Source organism: Notamacropus eugenii, chromosome 2, assembly GCF_028372415.1.
Source record: "Notamacropus eugenii isolate mMacEug1 chromosome 2, mMacEug1.pri_v2, whole genome shotgun sequence".
NCBI classification, from domain to species: Eukaryota; Metazoa; Chordata; class Mammalia; order Diprotodontia; family Macropodidae; genus Notamacropus; species Notamacropus eugenii.
Genome location: NC_092873.1, coordinates 391,769,556 through 391,793,985, shown reverse-complemented (window position 1 = coordinate 391,793,985; position 24,430 = coordinate 391,769,556). Strand labels below are relative to the sequence as shown.

General features: G+C 39.1%; 1 protein-coding gene across 1 annotated transcript in view; it reads left to right on the top strand.

The window, feature by feature from the left end:
- PCNX2 (pecanex 2) overlaps nucleotides 1-24,430 on the top strand; it is a 395,633-nt gene that overhangs the window by 331,074 nt on the left and 40,129 nt on the right. Inside the window, exons 26-28 of the mRNA XM_072647501.1 lie at nucleotides 7,192-7,445; nucleotides 17,978-18,211; nucleotides 20,810-20,913. Of these exons, the coding sequence (XP_072503602.1) occupies nucleotides 7,192-7,445; nucleotides 17,978-18,211; nucleotides 20,810-20,913 (592 nt within the window). The remainder of the gene's footprint in view (nucleotides 1-7,191; nucleotides 7,446-17,977; nucleotides 18,212-20,809; nucleotides 20,914-24,430) is intronic.

Genomic DNA, 24,430 nt, shown 5'->3' with positions numbered 1-24,430 from the left:
TGCATCAGAAATCTCCTAAACTCTATGATCCCTGGTTTCTGCATTTCTCTCTAGATAGATAGATAAATATACACATATATAGCTATATACATGCATATTATATATACATATATACACATATAAAATACACGCACACATATATTTAAGGAATGTGTCAGAATAAGTCTCTAATACGTCTGTCCAAGTGCACCGCATGTAACTCAGCTTGCTCTGGAGAAAGAGCACAAAGCCAAGTTACCATAATTTATATTGTTAGATTTAGTTGACGTGGTGGTAGTATTTTTTTTTTACAGTGTTCAATTCCCTGGAGCTTTCCTTTTCCCCTGGGGCCTGTACCAGAGGGATTAGAACTGCTATGAAGTTGTTTCTTGGCAGACGAGACTTAAAATGAATAGGAGTCTCTTTGAGTTAGCTGCCATTTTGTCCAAGAAGCTCAGAATTCTCTGCATCATTAGTTCATGAAGCAAATAACCCAAAGTTTAGCAGCCCCATTTTGTATTCTACCAGCCCTCAGTTGGCAGTGGAATGTACTAAAAGTTGGCCTGAATTTTAGAAACATTTAATGCATCCTGTCAGCATCTCTGAGAGACTGAGACTGGTTCCCTTTTCCCAGTTTTCAACTTGAGAGGCTAACTTTACACAAAACAAATCAGATAAATCTTTTTCCTGGCTCATAAGCCTTTGTTCAGAAGCACCATTATCTCCCATCTTAACCTTGGGAGATATAAAGATTTGTAAAATATCCAGTAGGAAAAAAAAATCTCCTTTCCTCTTCAAACTCTCTATCCATGGTAAGAACTGGTTTTCCCATTTCACTAATTTTTTCCACTTTCTCAAAAATAAGAAAAATGTATGTTTAGGACTTCTGAAATTCCTTTTATGAATTGGAGAATGTCAGTCAACAAGCATTTATTCAGCACCAACAATGGGTCAAGGCATTTTGTGCTAAGCACTGAGGATACAAAGAAAGGCAAAAATAAAAACAAAACAAAAAAAAAATATCGGCTCTTAAGGAACTCATAGTCTAATAGAGAAGATAACCTGCAAATAAGTATGTGCAAACAAGATATTTACAAAATAAACTGGAGGTAATCAGCATTGGGAAAGCATTAGAATTCAGGAGATCAGAAATAGAATAATATTGGATTAGAAGAGGGGTACCTAGGTGGGAGGGCCTGGAATCAGGAAAATTCATCCTCCTGAGTTTAAACCTGGCCTCAGACACTTCCTAACCATGTGACCCTGGGCAAGTCATTGAATCCTGTTTGCCTCAGTTTCCTCATCAGTAAAATGAGCTAGAAAAGGAAATGGCAAACCGCCCTTATATCTTTGCCAAGAAAAGCTCATATGGGGTCACGAAGAGTTGGATTCCACCCAAACAGTAAGGTCAATAGATTGCTCGACCCAGTGTAAATGTTTTTAAAATGAAGCTTAGAACAGAGCCCAAATGTTGGCAGAGGAAGATATCCCTAGGATTAACAGAGGGCTTTGACTCATCTTACATAAACCAGTAAAGATCAAGGTTTAGAACTGGATTTGGATTACATCCTGGTAAGTGATGTTTTTTTATGTCGTGGTCTTCACAGATCCTTGCACACCACAGTGACTACTGAAGACATTTCTTATGAGGTGTTAGCTCAACTATGAGATAGCTAGACACTTCAAACGAGAGAAAACATAAAACCTATTTGGGGGGATGTTTTCCAGACCTGATGAGAATGTCTGGATAGCATCCTGATCATTCTGCCTTTGGGGGATTTGCCAATAACATATGTTCTACAAAGGATATGATATATATATATAGTAGGTCATTGCCTTTAGGCTTTTCAAGAAATTGAAATACTTGGGAATATGGTAGAAAATATGGCACCATATTGGCAGTTAACAGATCATTCAGTTTAATTTGTCATGCATTTTTGTCTTCTAGGTAAGCAATTTCTTCTCAAAATTGCTTCATATCTCTCAGCAACAAGTTGAGAGGCCATATAGAATAGTGGCTAGGAGGCTGGGCCTTGTAGCTAGACAGATAAAGATTTAAATCCAACTTTTGCTACATACTGGTTATGTGACCCTAGAAAATTCACTTAGTCTCCTGCTGCCCTAGGAAACTCTCCAAGCTTATAAATTACAGATCGACATCAGGGGAGAAAGTTTCTATACTGGGAGTTCTCTATATCATTAAATCATATTTATGAGTTAAGAACATGTATAGCTTTTGGAATATAAAGGAAAAAAATGGCATAGACTCTGTCCCCCATAGAGCTTAAAATTTAGTAATGAGGGAAGAACTAATTCAATATTTCATTCCACAGATCTATAATTTCAACAGTTTGGATATTCCCTTCACTTCCAGCCCCTCTAGGATTTGGTGGCAATCTTTGATAATGTATAAGGCTAAAAAACTCATCTCTGGCCAACCTGCTAATGACTGTGCATAGATATAGCTATGGTGGCCCTCAGAAGACTTGTCATACAAGCTAGTGATGGGATAAGACATTGTGCAAATAACTACGATAAGCCAGAATGCGATCAGCATGAAAAGTCAAATAGAGAGGAATGAAAGCCTAGGTAAAGGGAGATCCCACATCTAGTTGGGAGAGCTAGAGAAGACTCCCTGGTATGAGAGGTGTTTGATCGCAGAGAGTGCCAGAGGTAGATCTGGAAGACAGGAAAGGGCATCAGTGACTGGAAATGTCCAAGACCCTTTGAGGTGCAATGGTCTGTACACAATGGCCACAGAAATAGATGTGAGACAAATGGAAGAAACAGGACATCATACAGTTTAGCTGGATCTTAGAATTCATGAAACAAATGGTGGACAGTAAGCCTGGAGCCAGATTATAGAAAGCCTTGAATGCCTAGAAAAGGAAATAGTTGTTATTGGTATTGTTTTTTCATCCTATACTTCATAGGGATTCACCCAAGCTTTTTAAGTAGGAAGTGAGTCAGATGCATGTGATCACTAATGAATTACTAACGAGATTTCTCATAAAAAATTGCTTGGGAAGAAGTAGAAATTAGAAAGATCACGATCCTAAGGATCCAGGTGAGAAGTAATGAGGTTATTGAGGGAGATAGGCATATGTTTTTGTTTTTTTCTTACAAAGCAGGTAATCAGTGCAGCTAGGTGACACAGTTGACAGAGCACTGGTCTTAGAGTCAGGAAGACGAGTTCAAATCCAGCCTCAGATACTTACTAGCTATATGACCCCAGGCAAGTCAATTAACCCTGTTTCTTCATCTGTAAAATGAGCTGGAGAAAGATATAGTGAACCATTCCAGTATTATTGCTAAGAAAACCATAATGCCCATAATTTCCTACCTCCTCATCTTCAACTCCTGACTTCTTTGGCCTCTTTCAAGTTATAACTAAAAATGCAACTTCTACGAGAAGTCTTTTCCCAATTAATGCAGGTGTCTTTTCTTGTTGGTTATAACCAATTTATGCTGTAGATAATTTCTTTGTACATAATTGTTTGAAGGAATTTTTTCTTTTCTTATATCCCATTTTAGCACAATACCTACCCCATAGTCCTCATTTAACATAATGCTTATGGATTTTGCTTCAGCGTGAGGGTTTGCCTTAGACTGATGATGATGGAATTAGAAAAGGCCAGGAGGACCACAAGATATTGTGGAGGGATGAGTGATGGGATTTAGCAACCAGATTAGATGTGCAGGGAAAAGAATGGGAAAGAATCAAAGATGATTTCAAGATTTCAGTCCTGTATTACTGGAGGTGTGGGGTGCTATCCACAATACATAGGACATTTGGGAAGAAAGGCAGGTTAAGGGTGAGATGTGATGAGTTTGTCTGGAGTATTTAGAGTTTGGATGTACCAAAAGGATATCTGGTCCCAGCTTTTGTCAATAATATACCCTGGGAACTGTGCCAGAAAGATGGAAAACAGTTATTTTTTTAATCCACTCTATATAACTACAGTTATTTGTTTTCACCAATGGAGAACATGGATCAAAGTTTCAAAAAGTATAAAACAAGCAGCTTCTGGGAATGTCAAAGGGATAGATCCATGACATGGAAGACCATAACAAATGAAAAAAGCCTGTACACCAGGAAATAGGACCCAGTGAAAGTCTTTGAGCTCCATAATATAGTCCATCATCACCCTATTAGCATTGTGGGAATTTTGCAGAGGGCAGTGCTGATACCATTACGTAGCTGCTTCCTGAGGCAGGTTGGTAAAGACAACATCTCACGTTTCTATGATGCTATAAAGTTTACAAAAGGTTGTTTCCTTTACAAGCTTCAAGTTAGGTAGCATAGGCAATTATTACCTCCATCTTACAGAAGAGAAAATGCAACAGAACTGGGATTCCAACTCAGATCTCCTTTTGCTAAATCCTAACTCTCCACTCCTAGGCTTCTCACCAAACAATCTTGCTCTGCACCAAGGTGGGATTATTTTCTTCTCAAAATGGATTCTACTTCATTGCCTCCACATTTATTTACTTTTGGATGTAAAGTCTGAATGTGACTGAACGATCATTTTTTTGGTTTGGGCTTTGTTTTTCTTTTCCTTTTGTCCCCAGAAGGAAGCAGCTTGAATCCTGCATGTGGGCCACTCTGAGCTGTGATGGCTGTCTGCTCTCCAATGGGCGCGTGCCCTTTATCATGGCAAAATTGGTTATTTCTGGTGCCATTTAATTAACGTAGAAATGTCTGCTTGTCCTCTTCACAGTCTGTTGTATTAACTGTGTTTTACTCAGCCACTTTGGAGCTGCGCCCACCTCCCACCTTCCCTGCTCCCCCCCCCATGTGAGACAATGAATGTTTATTTGCTGTGAGGGAAAAAAACAATTTTCAGCAGCATTATATAACAGCTGCTGCCATTTGGATGGAGAAGGTAGAGAGGAGAGTAGGAAAGAAATTAGAGTTTTTGAGTCGTGTCATATAAACAAGTGAGTTAATCTCTATAAGACTAGAAGCCTCCTACACACTTCCCAGAATTCTATTGGTCTTCCTTATGAAGATTGTTTCTCTTTAACGTGTCTCAATGAAATCATCTGCAAATAGCATTGACTTGCAGGGCTATTAGGTAATTGTTCTTGAGATTGTTTCTGTCCAACTAGATGATGGTGAAGATGATGATGATGACTGACATTTACGTACTACAAAATTTCTTTAACTGGAAAATGAGGCAGTTGAGATAGATAGATATAGATAATGCCTGAAGTCCCTTCCATCTCTAGGTCCTATTATTTATCAGTGATTTTCCTTCATTTATTTCCTAGGTTTCTTATCTCGTGAGCATTATACACTTGTGACCTTCCTTTGCCTTGGTGTCTGAATATCATTTATGTCTGTATGCTATTGGAACTCAGCTCGTACATTACCTTCCCCTAATTGCCTGCAGATGTAGTGTAGGGGAACACCTTAATTGTTCTGCATGTTTTGTAGCAAGGTTTGTTGCTAACCCATGCCACAGTAAGCTAGATGAACATCTTTGCTTTATTCTTCTGATGGATTTCATCTCTTTTCCAGTCACTTATTCTCTTTAAAATGCTATGGAAATGTGTAATTTCTCATTCCTTATTCTATATAGCATGTTTCAGAAATGAATAGTGTCCTATCCATATGATTTATTTTAAATCCAAAGTCATACTTTGAACTTGTCAGGTGCCATCTTGTGGATCCATACTCCATGAAGTGACTTAAGTGACTGAAGAACACAGCTCCTTTCTCTCAAGTGTACTCTTGTACACTCCCAAGCTTTCCTCATGTCAACTCTCTTAGACTTTATGTATTAAATTTTCCCCACTACAAATGTCATTATAAAACTTTGCCTTCTACTTTATAGAGAAGTCATCCTCAACTTTGAGGCAGTATGGTATGATGGATAAAGTAATAGACTTGAAATCAGTTTCTTTATAAAATGAGGCAACTGGAATCAATGTACTCTAGGATCCTTTCTTGCTTTTAATTTATAATCCTGTGCTTTATGAATCTACCCTCTTTTACTCCACCTGTACTCTGGATACCATCTTTTCTAACCACCTCAGTAACCTTGCTCAGCTCTCATTTATAGAGCACTTTAAGGTTTTAGATTCTTTACATATATTATCTCATTTTATCTTTACAGCAATCCTGTGAGGTAGCTACTGTTATTATTCCCATTTTGCAGATGAGGAAACAGAGGCAGGTGAAATGAATTTCTTAGGGTCATGCAGTAAGTACCTGAAGGAGGATTTGAACTCTTGTCTTCCATACTCAAAAGTCTAACATTATGCACTGTACAACCTAGTTGCTTCAAAAATACACAGTTCTGCTCCATCTTAAAAGAAAAAAACCTCACTTGATTTTGCTGTCCCTTCTCCTGCTCTAATTCTCTGCTTGCTTCCACTCTACAGTCTCTCAAAGGCATGGTCTACACCTCTTGCTTCCATTTTCTCACCAGTTATTCACTCCTTAGCCTCCTGGACTCTGACTCCTGTCCTGGCCTTTATGTAGCTGACATCGCATTCTCTGAGATCACTCTTGTTTAGACACTCATCACCTCCCTCACATTGCTTCCTTAAATTCTAGACCACCCAAAACTAACCTCTCTGTCTATTAGACATCTCCCTTCCCCACTTTCTCATGGAACCTCATACAATGTGTCACTGTGCTCCTCCCAACCCTTCTTAAATTTCTGGAAAAATTCCTTAACTTGCTTATTTTCTTTTCCTTCACAGACTGTACACACCTTGGCTTTAGTATACTAATTCCCCACAATATCCCTGTGAGCTCGTAATATCCTCCCACTTTAGCAGAGAAAAGTCACTTATTCTGTTTCATCAAAGGAGTTGTTTGAAAAGTCAACAAAAGAACCTGTCTCCTCTCTATCAATCCAATTTTCTCTCCTCTTAGTACTAACTCATATTTACATAGTGTGTTCAGGCTTACAAAGCATTGTCCTCCATATCAGCCTAGTGAGACAGGTAGTACAAACATTATCTCCATTTTACATATGAGGAAACTGAAAATTAAGCAGACCAAGTGACTTGCCTATGGTCAAAGCTATTAAATGTAAGATAAGGATTTCAAACGCTGTCCTTGGTATACCAGGTCCAACAGGTTTCCACTATATCACATTGCTTATCATCATTTTTATATACAAAAAACTTTACAGCCAGTTCTATAAGCATTCCACTGGTAACCTTCCTCCTAATCTGCTTTTGGAAATCCCTCAGGGACATATTGCCAGCAGAGAGAGGTGGAAGCCATTATGGAAAGTGATGAGGATGACCGTGGCTGCTGCTGCTGTAAACCAGGTCACCTGCCCCACCTGTTGTCCTGCAACGCAGCTTTCAATCTCCGTTGGCTGACTTGGGAAATCACTCGAACTCAGTACATCCTGGAAGGATACAACATCATTGACAATAATGCAGCCACCATGCTACAGGTCTTTGATCTCCGAAGGATCCTCATTAGATATTACATCAAGGTATTGATTTTTTTTCACAAATAGACTGTTGGGAAGGGTATATGATTGAGTTTAGGTTTGCAAGCTCTGGACTGGAAATCCAAAGAGCTCGATTTTACTGCCAGTTGTACTATGGGTAGATTCTAATTTGGAATTTTCCTTTGATCTCCAAAAAATATCATCAGTCGTTGCCAGTGATAACCATGACGAAAACAGGTAAGATCTTGAAAATGTCAACATCTCAACATTGATGCAACATGAGCATTTATGTAATGTGGTGACTGACTGGATTGAAAATGCATTTGCAAAGACCTTAGAGCAACCCAAAATCTTTGAATACATTAAGTTCTGTAATAGATTTCACCTTGGAAACTCCCCATTTCCAAATGTTGGTTTGTTTGTTTGTTTTGGCTATTCTGGCGGTGATCATTTTAGTTTTATTTTTTATTAATTTATTTGTTTTCAGTTTTCAACAATCACTTCCATAAGTCTTGGATTTTTCTCCCCACCCCCAACCTAATACTGTTCATTAAACAAACAAAAATAATCGGCACTTTGTGCTGCCTTCATTCTTGTTCCAGCTAGTAGAATATTTCTCAGAGCCCTTTGACATGTCTGTCTAAAACAGGAGTCCATCTGATGTAGGTTGGTCCATCCCTACTTTTTTACTTTCTGAACAATGTAAGAATCGCCTAGACAGGGTGTGAATTATCCTTTTCCCTGAGTCCTCCTTGGTCCACTGATGAGATCCTTTGTTCTAGCCCTGATTAAAACTGGATACTCAGTTCACACACACACACACACACACACACACACACACACACACACACACAAATGGACTTAGAGAGAGTTCTAATAATGCAGAGATTCAGAAAAAGGACCAGAACACCAACAGGTTGATAGTTAAAGCAGTACACAGATGAAACAGTGACTAGGGAAGATTTCAACCAAGAGTCAGCAAGACACAGAACCCAGCCATAGATCTGAAGGAGCAAATCTGGAATTTGTCCCTTTGTGGAGGCCTCATCTGGGACAATTTTACAAGTGACATGGACTGTACAAGGTTTTGGGGGAAGGTTGGCGCACTGAAATTGGGGGAACTCAACTCAACTCAGTTCCCTAGCCCCGAAGTTCTTTTACCTTCTGAGGGTTCCCATTCAAGATAATTCTACCCTCTGTAGCAAAGATAGCATTTGCCCATGAGAAAGTGGAGATTTACCAGCAGTTAAGGGTGTTACTTGAATTTCTAGCAAGTGAGTAATGTTCTCTTGTTCAGGACAGGAGTCAAAGTATTACTCTAAGAATGAAGAATTATGTAACTTATTTGGAAAGCTGGACATCCTCTGAAAAGGGGGAGTTGTCATGACCGTTTATGGGCATAAGTATGAATCCTTTGCATTTTCTGGAAGCTGAGAAACCTTTTAGGCAACAATGAGATGAATTCTGATGTTTCCAAAGTAAACCTTAAGTGGGGGCACAAAGTTATTGAGTTATTATTGGGGAGCCTTCAAGATTGAATCAGTTCATGTGAATCCCAAGCTGATATTTTGAGCCATAGGATTTATTGTCTTTTGTTGCGGTCTAAAATTATGAATCTATCAGTGTGAGGAATTCCAAGTATGAAGAAATTCTTCCTCCATACAGATCAGCAACTCATCTATAAGTTATAGCCTTAGAAAGTTGCCTGGGGCACTAAGAGCCATAAGTTAGAAATTTAAGAAAGGTATAGAAAATATATGCTGTTCGAAATATTTCCCTTGGAGGAAAAGTGTCAACATGTATAAAAGTGGAATGGAGGAAAGGGGACATGATTATGGTTAACTTGGAAAAAATGTTTTTTGAAGAAGAAGTTGAGGTCATGGAAAGTGACCATGAGATGAGATAGGGATGTCAAACATGTGGCCAGCAGATCATGTGGGCCCACAGTACTTCTGAGAATAAAATGTTCTTGGGAAATATTTGATGAAATAAATAACTTGATATAAAAAGAAATATGTAAACATGTATGAGTAAGTCAATATGCAGCCAACAGGAATCCTTAAATATAATTTAGTGCCCCCTGCTTCTGTTTGAGTTTCACACCACTGGGGTGGGGTATAGTTTGGGGTGATGTAATAAAGCCCTTGCCCTTGACATCATAAATAATGATAATAGCTAGCATTTATGAAGTATTCAAGGTTTGTAAAGTGCTATACAAATATTATCTCATTTGATCTTCACAATACCCCTGGGAGTAAGTGCTAGTATTTGTGTTTTACAGATGGAGAAACTGAGTCAAAAAAGATTAAGGGACTTGCCCAGGGTCACACAGAAAAAAAATAAATGAAAAAGGACAGGGTGCCAATATAGTGTTGATCAAAAGAGGACAAATATCTTGACTTGAAATGTCTGCATTCAGTTACAGCTAGCTAATGAACTACACATCTCTCAAGAACCTATGACAATGCATGTTACCTTCTGAAAGAAGGTGCAGCAACATGCACTTTTAGATATGGCTACTGTATGGATTTATTTGCTTGATGATGATTACTTGTTATCAGCTTTTTATCATTCTATTTTTAATTGGGGGCAGGGAAAGGCTGGGAGACAGCAATGATGAGTCCAAAAAGAAAAACAAAGAGAACTCCATTGAAAACTTTTCAAAGGTATAGAAAAGAGTACAGAAGTAAAGGCAAAAAGTAAGCTAATTGCTGAGACTTACACAGGCTGATAAGTGCATGAGGATGAGAAAGAAAGAAAGAAAGAAAGAAGGAAGGAAAGAAAGAAAGGAAGGAAAGAAAGGAAGGAAGGAAGGAAGGAAGGAAGGAAGGAAGGAAGGAAGGAAGGAAGGAAGGAAGGAAGGAAGGAAGGAAGGAAGGAAGGAAGGAAGGAAGAGAAAGGGAGAATGGAAAAAGGAGGGACAAATAGAAATGTAGATAAAACGAGATACTGTTTGTAAAACCCTTTGTAGTTTAAGGTACTATATAATTGCTAGCTAGCTAGATAATAGTAGTAGTGAAAGCAGCAGCAGCAACAGTAGAAGTGCATGCATTTTAAAAGTAGACCTGTGATTTCATCCCTGAAGGGACATATAAGGGGGGGGGGGGGGGGTGTAGAGTGGGGACTGACTTGGCTGATGCAAAATTCTCATATGAAAGAGGCTAGGGAACCTGCTTCTAGAGAATAATGATTTTGATTTTAAATATACACACATATAAGTATATAGTTATAGATATGTTGTTCAATTGTTCAGTCATGTTTGATTTCATAACCCCATTTGGAATTTTCTTGGAATGATTTGCCATTTCTTCTCCCGATCATTTTACTGATGAGGAAACTGAGGCAAACAGATTTAAGTGACTTGCCCAGGGTCACATAGCTACTAAGTGTCTGAGACCAGATTTGAACTCAGGTCTTCCTGACTCCAGTTCCAAAGCTCTACCCTATCCACTTTGCCACTAAGCTGCCTAGTATATGTATATGTGTATATGTACACACACTTGTATGTGCATATGTGTACATATATGTATATATTTTTAATATTATATATTAAAGGCATTTCCATTATGTCATCATAATTCTCTGTGTATATGTGTATGTATGAATGTGTAAATGTGTGTGTGGAATGACAACTGGCTTGGCTAATGCAAATTCCTCTTATGGAAGAGACTCGGAAGCCTACTTTCAAGAGAATTATGATAAGCAAGAGAGAAAAGAGAGAGCAAGAAAGAGACTTAATAAACATTAAATTTAATTAAAATTAAAATATTTATCATATTTGATGTTATATAATAGAGATATTTCTATTATGTCACCATAATTCTTTGCATATATATGTATATGTATCAGTATGTGTATACGTGTCAATGCAAATGAAACCCAATGGTGCCCTTCAAAATATTTCTCAATTTAGAATGAATTAATCTAAAAAAGAAAAAGATTCTATACCTACAAAAATCACTTATATTAAATGCCAGTTTATCACTTAATTACAGTGGGCAGTGTGGTACCCTTGGTCTCTGGAGCTGTGTCATTGCGTAGCTGTGTGACCTTGAGCAAGTCACTTATAAACTCTGAGCCTCAATTTCCTCATTTGATAAATGAGAAAATTGTAGTAAATGATTAATCAATTAACCCACAAACGTTTGCTAAAAATCTCCCATGGTCCAGCCCTGTGATCCTTCAGATTCTTACATTCTGTGATTCAAAGCTGTCACTTTTAGTAGGCAGTTGCCAATGTGGCACTTAGTAACATCTTTTTTGGAGGGGTGAGGGTGTGGCAGGAGAAGGGGTAAAGGTAATGCTTCAATATGCTTCACTTTTAAATTAGCAATGCAAAATCTCAGAATAATTAAACAGGTGCTTAAAATGGAAGAACCAATTCTTTTCAGGGAGAAAAAAATTAATGATGTCTTCTGTCCTTGCTTGCTGAGTGAATGAAATTGCACTGGTCTCTCTGAATTGCATCAAGTTTTAAGAGTTTAGTTTCTTTTTATTTTTTTTTTCTTTTTGGATAAAGAAGCTGAGAAGGAAGAAACAAGTCCCCAGTAACTCCTTTACACAAAAGGATTTTTTTGTTCTCTCCTAATAAAGTGGGTCAGTTCCCCCAGCCTCTCTGCATATATTTGAAATCATTTCCTTCCTGACAACTTGAGGTTTTCCCCTGTGCCTCCTCTATCTCTCCTCAGTTTATTTCTGCTTAAATACCTCTTAGTATTCAAGAAATCAGCTGTCTCTGAGTGCCCTGTTTTGCAGTCTCTTCAAAGGGAAAATGTGTTGATCTGTTGTTTTGCACGTTGAGAAATGAAAAATAAAATAGTGATCTGCTCTTTAAAAGACAATTCAGGGAGATCTGTGATATTAGCGGTCAGATATTTTAAGTGACTTAAGAGGGACTGCTGTCTCCAAAGGGCTTCCGGATATACGCTATGTTTTTTTTGTTTGTTTAAATCTTGCTCACTGATACTGCATGTTTATTTATCAGTTTTATTTATTCCTATTGTTTCTTTCATTTTGATGCATCCTGAAGAATTTTACGTGCTGCTATCACCCATGATATCCTCAGTCCTAAGAAATCAAGATGAAAAACAGATTTTGATGAGACTGAGGGGTGATCATGGACCCCAAAATACCGACGGTCCAGGTCGTGCTTGAATGAATTCGACTCAAGCCTTCTTAAAGCCAAAGAAAACAAAGTTCATTAAAGATTCGCCAAATTGGGTTGCCTCTTAAGGAGCCTAAGTATTTGTAACACTTGTATTCACAAGCGGGCCAGATAGAATCCCAGCTAGACAGGGTCTGAGCTGGATTGAATCTGAGCACCTTCATGGAGGCAAGATGGAACTTAAATACAGAAAAGAATATAGGAGGGGGGGGGGAGGAGGGGTCTGGTAGTCCAGGGTGATGGGAGGAGGGGTTTAGGAAGGGTCTTGAGAAGAAGTTCAAGGAGGGAATCCAAGGAGGGTCAAAGGCTGGAAACAGCTGGGGGCTATCAGGAGGTATCAGACTAGGGGGCGCCTAGGTGGGAAGCAGGTGGGGCAATCGAGAGATAACAGACTGTAGTCACAGATTTGAGTATGAAAAGCCAGGTTCTGTGGAGAGATACAAGGAGAGCTCAATTTGAGTATGAAAGGCCAGATTAAGTGAGGAGATTCCAGGGGAGCTCAAGGAAGTTCCCAGAGTGTGAACCTCATCAATTTCACAATCTGTTTCTGGTGATCTTGTCTTACAAACCTATGAGAAGTGTTGCTGTTATGATCTCCCTTATCTATCTAGGAAAGCTAAATCAGAGAGACAGATTGCTCTGTACAAGGTCACAGAGCAAGTGACAAGAACTGTTAGCTCTTGCAGTTCCAAATCCTTGCTAACCTCTCAGACTGATATCCATTTTCAAGAAACTCCAGGTATCCTCTGAAAATCACTACGATGGCAAATTAATAAGCCATATTTCCTTGTTTTTCTATTTTTCTTGTGTGGTCAATTTGATGCGGACATTTGGAGACAAAACTTTGCGGTATCTAGACTCTAAGAGAGATAAGATTGCCTTTTTTCTCTTTCTCTTTTTTTAAGCAGTTTGATGATGCAGTAGATACAGCCCTGTCCCTGGAATCATGAAGACCTCAGTTCAAAACCAGTCTCAGACACTTACTAGCTGTGTGACCCTAAGCAAATTACTTAACTTGCCTCAATTTCCTCATCTGTATAATAATAGCACCTACTTCTTTGGGTTGTTGTGAGGATCAAATGAAATACTAATTTTAAAGCACTTAGTACACAGTGCCTGGCACATAGTAAGTGATGTATAAATGCTAGCCATTAGTATTAGCAATATCATCATTATTACACCTTTATTTGTATAAACAAATCCCACCCCACCATCCTTTATGTCTTCCACTGAAGTTCTACTTTTAGTCTTTCTCTTGGGACAGAGGTAGAATACTATCCAACAGAATGAAAGTTCTCATACGTCCCTATAGGAGAGTCTGTATGATTTGGTGACTAGGGCACTGGAAGTTGAATAAGAAAGAGGAGAGTTCAGATCCTGCCTCATATATTGAGTAACTGAGTGACCTTGACCAAATCACTTAACTTCTCTCTTTCTTCATCATCAGTAAGAGGAATAGATTCAATGACCTTTAAGCTAAAAGTTCCTTTCCACTCTAAATCTGTGATCCTATCTGTATCTTTACAATCCTGTCCAACTGAAAGGCTTCAAATATGACTCTAGTCATGGACTATATGTCTGACATCTAAGGACTATTTTAATTAAATTTAGAATGACTCATTACCAGATGACTGGATACCAAATGAACAATATTTTTTTACTAGAATAACTCATCAAACAGTCTATTGAGAGAGAAGAAAGATTGATCTGCATTCTGCCTCTTAAGTATCCCCATTCTTTTAGGTGAGTTTTGCCTTATCTTGTGGGACCCACACGTTCTGTACCAGTTCCCAGTAGTCTCCATTCCATATCTCTGGAATATCTTCGGGAAAGTCATCTGTTCAACACTCAGTGGTGTGTTGTCTTCCCATTAGAGTGCAGGCGTGTTGAGAGCCTTCCTTTTTGCCTCTATTTGAATTATTAGCATGTAGTACAGTGCCATAGGGAGCACTTCATAAATGCTCTCTCTCTCTCATATCTGACATAAGAAATCCTTGCAATAAGAACTATGGTTCTACACAGCAGAGGTTTTATGACTCAGTTACTAATCTGATGATTAACGTTTCAGTCTCAGGCAATGGTACTTCCATTGCCATATTGTGTGATTTGGGACAATTTACTTCATTCATCAGTATGTGCTTAGTAGTAGCATGAGATAGTGTGATGAGTATATAGAAAGTTGGACCTGGAGTCAGGAAGACATAGGTTCAAGTTCATCTAATGACTCCTACTAATTGTACAAATTGCTTGATTTCTTAGTGCCCTGGGCTATGCCAAGACTATACACTGCATTGACAAAGGAAGTTCCTTACCCATAGCTCCCTTCAGAGTTGAAATCAGAAGTACAGTTTTTTAGAGTACCTACAACCACTACTACTATAGCTACTACCACTAGTATTACTACTACTACTACGCCTGTCACCTCCACCAGTATCATCACCACTTCTACTACCATCAACACCACCACCACTACTACTGGTATTACTACTGTTGTTGTTTGTTCTTAGTTCTATTAAGAGGACCATGACATCTGGAAGGTGACGTCATGACATGCAAATGGTTTGGATTTAAGTGAGGGAGGGCCAGACAAAGTTACCAGCCTCACTTTCTCTTCTGCACTCATCTGAGTCCAGTGGCAAGATATAGATCAGGACAACTGAAGATGGCCTTGGATTCAGTGGAAGAACTTTTTAAACTAAGGTCTTTCCCAGGTATCAGTTTGTCTGAAGCAATGCCCATTCAGCAATTAAGGCTAAGTAAGAATGAGGCAAAGAATGGCCTCTTTTACCTAGCCAAAAAAAAAATCAACCTTGGAGAAGACCTTTAGAGTTTCTGGCCACTACTAATAATAATATTACAACTACCAATGCTACTACTAGCTAGCTACCTTTTACATATCACTTTTTTGCAAAGAACTTTTCAAGTATTATCTCATTTGGTCCTTAAACAACCATAGAATGTAGGTGCTATCATTATCCCCACTTTACAGATAAGGAAACCGAGGCAAACAGAAGTTAAGTAACTTAGTAAATATCTGAGACCAAATATGAACTCAAGTCTTTCTTACTCTAGACCAAGTGCCCTATCCACTGAACCATCTAGCAACTGTTGTTGCTACCCTGTGGACTTCATGTTCCTGGGTTCATTTTGGAGTCTGTCAGAAACCTTTATCAGAGGAGTCTCAGTTGCCATTAAGTAAGAGGATAATGGTATCTTTTCAGCCCTGAAGGATTAGAATATTTCCCTCATTACAGTGTGGGGCTCTCTCAAATCCATCAGTACATTAGCATCTGTGAAAGGCTGAGTTCACCATTTACATTCATTTAGCCAGAGGCCAGCATGGAAGGGCACTGTAGACTAAAACAAAACCAAGAAAAGGTATCCATTCTTCTTGGTTTTCCAAGTGGGGAGGAAGGAACAGTGGGCTGCTGGGGTGAGGACCATCACAGTGGGTGGGAAGAAATAATGCCTATTAGTCATAACGATGAATTACCTTCCACAGATCTTGGGGCCCTGAGCCTTTCTTTATTCAAGGCAACCTCTACGCGCTGCATGCATTTTGTTGTTTGGAGGGCCTGTAGTTTTAATGGTCAGGGAAAGGTACCAATTAAGAATTTGATCCCATCATGAACATGAATTCTTTTGGGCTAAATCAGGGACAATGATTGCACACCCATGCGCCGCAGATGAGGTCTAGATGAGATGCACAGCCATGCTTCAGGCACCAGGATCAAGCCTTAAGTAATATTAGACACCACTTTGGTTTTTCTGTTCTGATGGGAATGTGGAGATTTATAGGGAGCAAATCCTTCATTGGTCTCCTTCAACATGTTAGTGAACAAACGGATGTGTCCAATCTGAATTTCCATCAGAAGTATTTTTCTTTTGGAGGCAAAGAGATATGCTTTTTGAAAAGTGGTGCCATTTACAAACTACAAGAAAGCTTTGTAGAAAACAGGATTTTGAACAGAATAGCAAAGGTAGAGGGTGTGTAATTTGTTTTTTCCCACTTGACAATAAAGAGCCACAGTATTACCAGATTTGCACCTCTGATTATGGAGAGGAAAAACAATAGCTTTTTGTAGGCCATCACAGATATTTTGATATCCATAAATACTTTTCCTAAGAAAAGTGTTTTATTTTCGACTTCATTTTATTTGTTTATTTTTAGGAAGAAAAGGTTTTTTGTTTTGTTTTGTTTTTGTTTGTTGGGGTTTTTTTCCTGGTGCAGTATGTTATATTGCAAAGGCATTTTATGTGGCATAGTGGGTAGAGGGCTGGACTTTGAATTCTGTTTCAAATAGTGCTGACCCTAGGAGAGAGTTACTTAACTAACCACTTTAGGTCTCAGTTTCCTCATCTATAAAATGGGGATGAGAGAGACAGAGACCACGAGAGACAATGACAAAAACAGGGAGATAGAATCAGAGAACATTTATTAAGCACATACTATGTGTCATGCATTGTGCTAAGCCTAGTAATACAAATAAAAATTTTAAAAATTTTCCTCACTCCAAGGTTAGCTGTCTATCTACTATCCCTTGTGTTGTTCAATCATTTTTTCAGTCTTGTTTGACTCTTTGTGAGCCCATTTTGGGGGTTTGGGGTTTGCCATTTTCTTCTCCAGCTCATTTTATAGATGAGGAAACTGAGGCAAACAGGGTTAAGTGACTTGTCCAGAGTCACATAACTAGTATATATCTGAGGCTGTATTTGAACTCAGATCTTACCAACTTCAGGCCTGGCACTCCTCTCAAGGAACAACATTCCCTCAGTTCTAAACTGGGGGAATAGTATCTACCTCATAGGGTTGTCATGAGGATTAAGTAAAACATTTTTGTGTTTTGTAAATCTTAAAAATGTGTATAATGTTAACTGTTATTGTTATAAAAGCCTAATTCCTTAAATTATTTAATAGAATCATCAGTGATTAAGCTGGTACCTGAATCCTTGAGAGACAGCACTTTCCCCTCTCCATTGGGTTCCCAAGAAAAGTATACCTAGCATCAATCATGGTAGCCCAACATTCATGAAAGCCTTTGATGGTTTTAGTTATACTCTTGTATATGACACATGCCCTGCATGTCCCTTTCACCATCTAAAAAGCGGAGATAGCTATAGGATTATGCAATAGGATGGAGGCTTGTTTTTATCCATTTTTGCAATTCTAGTCGCTGAAGCTCTATTAACCATTGTTTTCTGATGACTTCTTTCTTATTCCAACAGATACTGAAACAGGACACTTTAAAAATGTACAAGTGGTTTTACGAGATACGTCTAACAGGAAACAGGTCTAAGAGGACATATGAAAATTTTCTTATTCTCTGGAGCCTGATTTACTTTCTCAGGTGTAGCTTTTTTGACTTTTGTAATGGATGAAATACTCTCAGATCTTGCTTTTCCTCTACAGAGTATAATATACTTTACGGTGAGCTCCCCTAAACTCCTGTCCTGGATCAAAAATGAATCAATCCTCAAGTCCCTGCAGCCTTTTGCCAAGTGGCACTACATCGAACGTGACCTTGCAATGTTCAGCATTAACATCGATGACGATTATGTGCCGTGTCTTCAAGGGATAACCAGAGCAAGCTACTGTAATGTGTATCTGGAATGGATTCAGTATTGTGCTCGCAAAAGACGGGAGGTGTGTGGGGGTGTGGGTGTAACAAGGTCAGGCTTCACAGCATTACAGGCAGGGAACACAATAGCAATACGCTTACTGAGTTCATTTTCTCTATATAGTTGATTTTATTCAACTAGAAGAGATTAACACGAGTAATTTTGAGAGGTGGTATAGCATAGTGAATGAGAGGCACTAGGTGGCACCAGGCCTGGCGTCAGGAAGACCTGAGTTCAAGCCCAACCTTAGACACATACTTAGCTGTGTCTTACCCTAGGCAAGACACTTAATCCTGTTTGCCTCAGTTTCTTCTTCTGTAAAATGAACTGGAAAAGGAAATGGCAAACTATTCCAGTATCTTTGCCAAGAAAAGGGGCTCATGAAGAGTGGGACATGACTGAAATGACTGAACAATAACATGGGGTAATGAATAGATAGCTACCCTTGGTGTCAGGAACATTTAGCTTTGAGTCCTGCCCTCTGACATACAACAGCAATGCGACCCTGGATAAATCATTTCATTTCTCATTGCTACAGGTGACTTTCTAAGACTGTAAGTTTCAGAGTTAAGTGCCATCCTACATTATAGAGGAAATTTCCTCAATGAAAATTCCCTATCCCAATAAAACACGTTAGGTGAAAAAGATGATTTTCAAAAACTCATTAGTTAGAATAAAATGCCAGGATGCATACAGCAGCCTTCCCCACCCCCTACACTTTTGTGCATAGATCAGGTCGTTTGCCCTCTTCATCAGCTTTATCCTTGAAACTCTTGTTTTGAAATCATGCTGTCAAAGTACATTTCTGCTGAAATCTATCTTCAGGATGAGTTGCCAATTAGTGCAATTTATGATACACAATTTATTATCACAGACCTGCAAATTCTATGACCTAATTTACTACTTTCGTACCACTGTGACGGAGGACGCTAGATGGCTCAATGGGCAATACGCTGGGCCTGGCAGCAGGAAAACCTGAGTTCAAATCCAGGCTCAGATACTTACTAGCTGTGTGATTTCGGGCAACTTACTTAACTTCTGTTTGCCTAATCCACTGAAGAAGCAAATGGCAAACCAGTCCAGTGTCTTTGCCAAGAAAACCCCATATGGGGTCGTAAAGAGTTGGACACACCTGAACAACCTCTAGGACTAGTTAATTTTTATGGGGTCTATTGCTTATGTACTGCAATTAATTCTGGAATAGAATGATACCCCTTAGCCATGAGACAGAAAATGGTGTGTGAGTGTGTGAATACATATGTGTGTATGTATGCATATGTTTCTACCCCTACACATACCTCCTCCATATACACATATATAGATGAATTTATACATACATGTAAATATGTGTACATATACATTTATAGAAGTATCCATATATATTAAAAATGAAAAAAAGCACAAGAGCGTAGTTTGAGAGTCCATTTTCACTGTGCTTCTGAAAAACTAAGGCTTTGTGTAGGGGAGAAAGGAAGGTAAGAAGACCCTAATAGTTACAAGCTCGGCAAAGAATAAAAGCATGGGGGGCAGGAAGAGTTATCAATCAATCAGTAAGCACTTACTAAACTTCTACCACGTGCTAGGCACCATAAGAACCTTACACTGTAATAGAGGAGTGTGTGTGTAGACACACACAGACACACACACACACACACACACACATACATATGTATATCTACATTGTATACATTAGAGGGAATAATATAACCTCCAATGAATGACTTTATAATCTCTATAGTCCCATCCAGTTAAACTTGTCCCAGGATGATAAGTAAGGCCTGTGCTACACCTGAGCAACAAATGTTTATTAATTAGCAATCAGAAAACTCCAACCAAACTGTGGCCTGTGAGTGATCATCCTGATGGCCACTCCAGAAATCCTAGCTGGTAAACCCAGCAAACTGAATGCCTCATGTCTTTGCTCTTTGGTTGAAGGAGTTCTTTTTCTTATAAAAAATATCCCGCCATTATGTGAATCATTTAAGATCCTCTGATGGAAACTGTCTTTGCAAGAAGATATTTATTTGTAGATTGTAATTGTAGCTAGTGCAGAGGACTTCCCACTTAAAGAGAATTCAGTGTTTTTCTGTGCTTAAATAAAGTTCTTGATTCCCAACCAGGAGACCACGATTATAAGCCCCTCCTCGGGTACTACTAATGTGATTATTCAGGGGAGTCCTACTAATCTTTACCAAATTCATACCCACTGCATACATTGAGTATTTTTAGATTAAGAGCCTATATTTGGAGCTCCAGTAAGGTGAAAACCAATAGAATTTGAATACCCATAATAACTTTCATAACCTTCTCCCCAAATGATGCCGCCACCTTTGTAGCCCTTCAAGTTTTATCCATATCTGACAATGAAATGGGCTCAATAACAAGGTGGTAAGATTCCTGTCACTGGAGGTATTCAAGCACAGATTAGATATCATCGCTCAGGAATGCTGCTGTAAGGATTTTTGCATTTTGTGGGAGATTGGACTAAAACATCTCCAAAGTCTCAACTCTAAATTCCATGTAGTTCTGTGCATATAAATAAATTTTCTAGCTTAGTAGAGTTTGCTGTGTTAAAGCTGAATTTGCAAGTAAAATGATCCTTCTTGTCTTTCAACCTTTGCAGGGTTTGGACAGTGATGAGGATTCTCCTTTAGTTACTCTTTCCTTTGCCCTGTGCATCATGGGAAGACGAGCTCTGGGAACTGCCTCACACAACATGGCCTTCAGGTAACTAGAGAGGAAATGAAGGGGATTCCCTTGGCTATTTAGGGCACTTGTGTGGATGCTGTATTTTCTCTGCATTCTTTGAGGGGATATTGTGACCATTTCAAGCTTGAGTGTGAAAAAAAAACGCATTTGAGATTTTACTTTGTTTTTAAAGTAGGCTTTTTATCTTGGTTAGAAAGCTATTGACTAGATTGGTTTGAAAGATTGGAGATGTCTAAATAGGAATATTTGCACTGAAGAATATCATATTATTAATAGGTTTTTAGAAAGGAATAATGGACAGAATACTAGCCCAACAGGTAAGAAGAAGTAGGTTCAGATACCTTTAATATTTACTAGTTCTTTCAGTCTAGATAAATCTCTTAACCTCTACGAGCCTCATGACCTATGAGCTGCATGACCTTTCCAGTTTTAAATCTTTTATACTATAATCTACCAATTCATAGATGAATTGAAATCTACATTGGTAAGGAAAATTTTCATTCCGGAAGTTCTCCCACACTCTTAAAATCAGATATCCTTTATTCATTTTCCTATTAGGTTGTTAACAAATGAATTCCTATATCAATCTGAATTTAATAGTTCCCTTCTAATTTAAATCATACTTGAAGATCAATTGTTATTAATTTTCCTTTCCCATCCCAGTCCCCCACTCCACACTCTAAGATTTTTATTAAAGAAATGGTTTAGAGTTGGTCTCAATGAGAGATCCCAGTATTCCTAGCTACACCAAGCACTCACATGTGCCCATATTGCCTGGGACTTGGTTTCGAGCTTTTGGGGTGTTTGAAACACACAGGAGATTGAATGAAATCTATCACTGGAAAAAAATTAACACTGGTGAATATGCATACAAATTGCTGGGAGATGTATCAAAACAAAAAAAACCATCACTTTGCAAAGAGCTAAAGGGTCCAAAAGGGAAATAAACATATCTTGCTATTCACTAAGAAATAATAAAAATGATGATAGCTAGCACTATCTGACTAATCCCTCTCCATTTCCCCTGCTCCCACACCACTCTTCACTTCTTGGCCTGGCACATTAACCAGCCAAAATCTCCTGGAAAAGCCTCATCTATGTATATTAATTTGCAATCTTTGTAATGTCCCAAACCCCCAATTCCCTTTCATCACTCCAATAGACATGTTAAATTCTACTTGAATGTAAGCCCCTTAAAGGCAAGAACTTTCTTTTTTGATTAGCACAGTACCTAACATATAGTGAATACTTAATAAAAAGCTTTTTAAATTTATTCACATAATGCTTTTAAGATTGCAAAGCAATTTATGTAATTAATTGGCTATTCACAAAGACTGTGTGAGTGAAGTGGGAAGGTGACCTCTTGGAACTGCCATGTATAAAACGGCCTTCTAGAAGGGAAACAGTTAGACATTTCTGAGCTGCTTGGGGCTGCTTGTGGATGCCCCACTTCCTTTGCAGATTTTAAAGGGACATTGCATTATCTTCTTTGTTTTTGTTGTTGAGTCATTTGTCTGGCTCTTTATGATTCTCTTTGGGGTTTTCTTAGCAAGTATACTGCAGTGTACTTTGGGGTGCAGGGTGTGTTCAGGGAGGATCAGTACCAAGGAGGACCAGTACCTTTGGTGTGATGGCTGCCAAGCACTTTTTGGGACTCTTTTCACCTTTGGTGTCCACCTGTTACACCCAACTCTCACCTGTGGCTACAAGACACTACAGCATGCACAGCAGCTGTACCTCAGTAAACTGTTTCACCAGATGGGCCAAACTAGGCTGAGGGTAACCAAGGGGTCTCAAAACCATTGGTGAGTTAGGGGGGTGTCTATCACAAGCATGTGAAGGCTTCCTCCGTGGAATGGACAGATAAGAACAATTTGTTCCAACGGCCATGAAGGCAGCTGAAGCAGTGGAGCGTTTAGAGCTTGGTTAAACACTGAAGACACCAAGGTCATCCATTGCATCCTGAGCCATCGCCAGCCATCTTGACTCTGTCCTGCCACTGGACTGTGATGACTCTGGAGGAGAGAGTGAGGCTGACGACTTTGTGCAACACTGCCTCACTTAAATCCAGTTTATGCACGAATCAAAAGACATCACCCATACAGTTTTACTATTATGCCTCAAAGTCCTGTGGTGACAGGCAAGTGATGAAGCAGCATGTGAGGATACACTGGGAGCTGTAGTCACAACTCTGCACAGAGATGGCCCAGGCCATGGGGTTGTTTCTCACTGGAAGCAGCAGTGAGACCTGGCAGCCCCCTGGGTGTCTGAACAGCCTTTTAAGGATCACATTACTCACCTCTTGGTGTGAGGAAGGAGGCTAGAAAAGGTGCCCTAAATATTGTCTGCTTACCCAACCCTGGCCTGATTACCATGGCATGTGGGGAATCCCACCATGTGGTCAAAACCAAAAAAAATGTACAAAAAGTACAAAAACGTCTGCAAAGATGATTCCACTTACCATCAGCACACAGAACATGCACACACTTATAGACAACACAAAATCCAGTAGACCTGAAAGATGAACTGCTCTTGCTGCAAGAGAACTCAACAAATATCGCATCCAAATAGCAGCCCTGAGTGAAACAAGGTTGGCAAAAGAAGACCAGCTTACTGAAGCTGGAGCTGGATACACATTTTTCTGGAGTGGCCACAGTGAAGGGGAATAGCGTGAAGCTGGCATGGGTTTTGCAACCAAAACTAATCTAATCAACAATCTGGTATACCTGCTAAAAGAAGTGAATAACGGGTTCATGACAATGCAATTGCCACTTGCAGGAAAATACCATGCCATCATCAGTACCTATCCTCCCACCATGATGAACCCTGATGAGGTCAAAGAAAAATTGTATAAAGACCTAGAGACCCTTATCATCAATGTGTCAAAAGAGAACAAGCTTATAATTCTGGGTGACATTAATACTAGGGTAGGCTCAGACTACCAGACTTGGCAGGGAGATCTAAGGAGGAATGGAATTGTGGTCATTTACTGCTGAAGACCAGTGCATCGCATGACCTTCTCATCACCAACACTGTTTTCCATTTACCTAAATGCAATAAAACTTCATGGATGCACCCTCACAGCAAACATTGGCATCTAATAGACTATGCGATTGTAAGGACAAGAGACAGACAAGATGTGAGAGTGACAAAGGTAATGTGTGGTGCAGGGTGCTGGACTGATCATAGACTTATTCTTTCCAAGCTAAGTATTTACATTCATCAGAAGTGCCACCCCCAAGTCAAAATGACTACCAGAAGAATTAATGTCAACAAATTAGAGCTCTTCTCTCAAAGGGAACAGTTTGTTGCTAACTTGGAGGGGAAATTGAGCCAACACATAGTGGGCAACAGTGGAACAGAAAAGGAGTGGGCAGCTTTCAGAGATTTGGTGTACAGCACTGCATTTGCTCCTCTCAGTCAGAATATTCATAGACACCAAGAGTGGTTTCATAAAAATGATGGGGAAATTCAGAAGCTGCTAAGCAAAAAATGAGAACTCCACAGGATATACCAGCAGGACAGTTCATCCACC